This window comes from Charadrius vociferus, unplaced genomic scaffold (assembly GCF_000708025.1).
Source record: "Charadrius vociferus isolate BGI_N301 unplaced genomic scaffold, ASM70802v2 scaffold643, whole genome shotgun sequence".
NCBI classification, from domain to species: Eukaryota; Metazoa; Chordata; class Aves; order Charadriiformes; family Charadriidae; genus Charadrius; species Charadrius vociferus.
In genome coordinates this window covers 1,582,003-1,586,269 of record NW_009647512.1, presented here as the reverse complement: position 1 = coordinate 1,586,269, position 4,267 = coordinate 1,582,003, and the positions used below count along the sequence as shown (strand labels likewise).

The window sequence follows — 4,267 nt, the reverse complement described above, 5'->3', positions numbered from 1 at the left end:
TACTTCTAAGTTTCTGTCTCTGTCAAGATTCAGTATCTTCATGGAAAATGAAGTCTTAAAATAAAATAAATGAATGCATAACTCAGTTTGCTATATCCCTGAAGTTGGTTTTTTTTATTATTATTTTCCCCTTGTTGTACTGTAGTGAATGGAAATTGTTATGGTGAAATTGCATTATTTCAGCTTTTCAGTCTGTGGACAAAACATTAATGTGAGATGTCTGCTGTGATTGAAGAACACTTTTGAAGGGTAGATAATGTGGTGTGGTTCTCAAGGCCTTATGAAAAAAGGCAGGCTGCAGTTTTGTGCCTGTCCCTAAGGGGGTATGCAGTCCTTTCCCTAGTGGGATGCTTGGAGCTGGGCTCTGTATTCCTTACAGTGTTCGCTATTCAGATTTCCCCGTGGACTGAGAGGTGTGATAGTTTACTGTGGTGGGTAAATGCTGCAAGATTTTTGTCTTAGCCCAGGTGCTGCTGCACCTCTGGGAAGTCTCCCTGAAATGAATGGGAGTTTTATGCAGAGGTGGGGGGAGGAGAGGCGGAGGTTTCCAGACATTAAAATAAAAATAAAGGGCGGAGTTGTTATAACTTTTTATATCTTTACCTAGCTACTGAATATTAATGTCATCCTTTTGCCTATTTCTGGAAGGTAGTGGATGTGGAGCTACATAGGCATTCCCTCGGCGAGGAGTATCTCTTTTCCCAGTCTTCGGAGTCTGACCTTTCTGATGTTCCTACATCTTTACCGCTGCCACTGAGTATCCCTGCACCAGTCAAAGCTTCTTCACCAATTAAACAGTTGCGGGACTCCAGCCCAGATGCTTCTGTGGACAAAGGTAAAGCGAATGGGTATTGGTGAAATTTGAGTTCTTGGAACCTCAGCTCTTCTGGATACCTCCTCTTAATTGCTCTTTTGGCTTAAAGGTTGCCAGTGCCACCTGCTCCTTGCTCACCTCAGATGATTATTTCCTCAGTGTACTGTGAAATGCAATTCAGAAATTGTTATGGTTTATTTGTTTGGGTTTTTTTTTTAAATCTGGAGTTTGTGGGTGGGCTGTGTTTTACTAAACATAGTGAATACGGAGCTTTCTGAGTGGGTGTAGTTGGAGAAAAGGTTGTTGAATAGCACTTGTAGTTTTACTCCTGGCAGACTGTTGTCAGAGGGTTTTTTAGGTTTCTGAATGTTTTGGGGAGTGTGTATAGATTTAGGGAATTGGTCTAGTGGTGTGTTCAGTCATATACATTGGTGTTTAACATGAGTTGACTGTGGGAGGAAAAAAAAAAGACTGCATAACTGTGGTGTTGAAAATAAAATTGAAAAAGATGTAGTGTACGTTTGTCTGAGGGATGGCGTCTGTGCATGTCGTGGTCTCTTTCTCACCTTCCCCTGTAAGATCGGGAAATACAGTGTCCTTTTCAATGGGGCAGCAGTCGATAACCTGGGGATCATCTGAATTGCCTGAAACAAGCTAGTGCTGTCCACTTGGGCACACTGTTATGGTTTTTAGTTTGTGTGAAGTAGGAGAAACTGCCTGTTAGCATTTAACTTCATTTTCTGAAATATATGGTGTCAAGATTTACGTGACAGACCTTGGTTAACTGGGCTGAGAAACAAGGGTGTCATTTATGGTTTGCACATTTAGTGTGAGAGACTTGCTGGAAAGAGCAACTTTATATTTCAAAGTATGGTTGCATGCAACATGGTTTGATGCCTTTCTTGATTTGTCCTGACACTCCTGTGTTCAAAGAAAGGCTTTAAGCTGATGTCTTGCACGGTGCACTTTCTGGTAGGCGCTGTAATGCCACTGGCAGTGTCTTGGCTCAGCAAGAAGAATGTCTGCTGTTTAAGTGCGCTGTTTTCTTGTGGCCAAAAAAGGAGAAACACAACCAAATTTTAATTACACAGACTTTTATTCAAACAGGCAGGTATGCGGCACCTTTAGGTGAGCAGTGCTACAGCCAACAGGGAGGAAGTAAACCTGCCTCTTTCTTACATTGACAGGCAGTGGCTTCTCTTGTCAGCTCCAGGTTAGTTGATCTCCTCCTGATGTCAGATAAGGTGGATTCCTTAACCCAGGTCAAAAGGCAGTAGGTAGTCTCCTTGTGCTCTTACTCCAAAAAATGTGCTGCGAGATTCTCTGCCAAGGAGATCCAGCCTTAGTCCTGTGGAGCCCTAACTGAGGACGCTCGAAACTACCGGCAGCTTTTGGTTAATGGAGAGGTCGTTCCAAGAAATTGTGTAAGAAGTGGCTGGCCCCCTGCCGCAGCAGAACAGGCAGTGCGTGGTAGCATTTTATTCTTCTGTTCACAGAGAAACAGCTGTGCAGGAGGAACCCCCTTCCCCACTTCCTCCCCATTCAGCACTGCCCACCAGTTGCTTTTCCTTCCTTCCTTCGAGAGCGTGTTTGTCATACCCGAGTTTTGTTTGCGTAGAGAAGCACAGTAAGGAATTAGATATCTCAGCCTAAGAACTATTTCTCTTCTTTTCCCTTTTTAATCAGGATTCCCTGGGAATGCTGAAACCGAAAGACATGCCGCGTTTTATTCCCTGCCATCTTCGATAGAACGGACTCCCACCAAGTTAGCCACACAGAAAGTTGCCTTTGGCTCTCATGGAAATTCAGCCTTTCAACCCATTGCAGCTAGCTGTAAAATAGTGCCTCAAGGTCAGAGTCCAAGCCCTGCAGAGTCGCCAGGAAAATCCTTCCAGCCTATCACCATGAGTTGCAAGATTGTATCAGGTGAATGTTAGTTTACCTATGCGAGTGCTTCACCCTGGAAAACAAGAGAGTGAACCAGTTGGGCTTGTTCTGCGTCCTTCCCCTGATTTCCTGCCAATGTGTGAACATCAGGCAGTAGGAAACTCTAGAATAAGGAGCTAAATGCATTTCCTAATGTTCAAGGAAAAAAAATACAGGTGTGGAATGCTTCACATCAGATCAACAGCAGGATGAGAGCTGTTCTCTCCCTGTTCTTGAATGCCTTTAAGTATGAAAATGATAGTCTTTAACTGGACTGCTACCTACAGAAAGGCCCAGGCAAGGGCACATCTTCCATGTGCCGTAGCTGTATGTGGGAAGAAGCCGTTCTTCTCCCTCACACTTTCAGACAGCTGGGATGGATTAAGATGAAAATTTTTTTCGGATTATTGGGCAAATAATTAGGGTCAACCTTGTAGACTCAAATGGTCCCTCTTGTACTTGCGATATCTCCTCAGATGGAACAGCTTTGGTCTTCCTCTTCCAAAAGTCCACCCTCTGTTGGATTAAATTGTCAGCTGACTGCAGTGAACAATGTGATACTCTTTTGACAGCTTCTGAACCACATATGGTCAAGGTGCTGTTTACTCATTTCACTTATAGTCCCTTCCCTGCCTGGGCACGATGCCATCCACTGGATGATGCTTTACATCAGAACGTTTTAATGTGCAGCTCACTGTGTCACATGCTGTGAAGCTGAAGGATGACCTGTTACATCCCTTCATTTTCTGGTATTCAGGGTAGAGAGGACGAAGCACCAGCTATCAGTATGTGTGATTTCTCATGATCTTCTCCCAAATAATTTTCCTCAAGTTTGTCTGGTTTGTTGGGTGTTTTTTATTAAATTTCAGTATTTTTTTCCTTGACATCTTAAAACTGTACTCAGGCTGATTTACATTTGAACCTATGCCAAGTGCTTTCTTCTGTCTTAATAAGCTCTTCTCTTGATCTTCTTTTCCCAAGGCTTCCCAGAAAGCAAGAATTAGAGGGGCCATCCTATCTTTCTTAAAATCCTTGGACTATTCTCTGGTTATCTTTGCTATTTAAATGTTTCCCTGCTAAATATTTTTCCAAGGTTCTGCTGAGAAGCGTCGCCCCTTTCAGATTTCAAAAGCAGTTTATAAGACGTGGGGATTTTATTTGATCAGCGTTTATGTTCCATTTTAATTGTCAATCACTGCCAAGAAAGCAGATTAACAGGCAGTTGAAGCTTAGTGTGCTTGCTGCCATCTCTTTTCTCTGATCACTTCTTTGCCTGTCCTTTTCTCTGCATTTCTTGTTTACCCCCAATGCAACTTTTTTTCTTCTCTAGTTTTTCTCTCTCCTGGTCCTCTTACCCAGAAGTTGCACATTTTACAGTTTGCTTTCAAGGGCTTCTGCTGTAGTGAGAGCAGTGAAGAGACGAGCGTCCATGCTTGTCTGAAGGCTGCTGTATCGCACAGCCTTTTTACGTGAATTGCTCAGTTCCTGGCTCTGAATGCTTGTACCGTGGGCTCCACAAGGGAAAGA

At 43.3% G+C, this 4,267-nt stretch overlaps 1 protein-coding gene across 1 annotated transcript in view; it reads left to right on the top strand.

Annotated features, from left to right (window-relative positions):
* The window catches only part of YEATS2 (YEATS domain containing 2), a 46,912-nt gene that overhangs the window by 14,323 nt on the left and 28,322 nt on the right, over nt 1-4,267 (top strand). The window contains exons 9-10 of the mRNA XM_009880772.1: nt 649-835; nt 2,501-2,740. Coding sequence (XP_009879074.1) covers nt 649-835; nt 2,501-2,740 — 427 coding nt within the window. The remainder of the gene's footprint in view (nt 1-648; nt 836-2,500; nt 2,741-4,267) is intronic.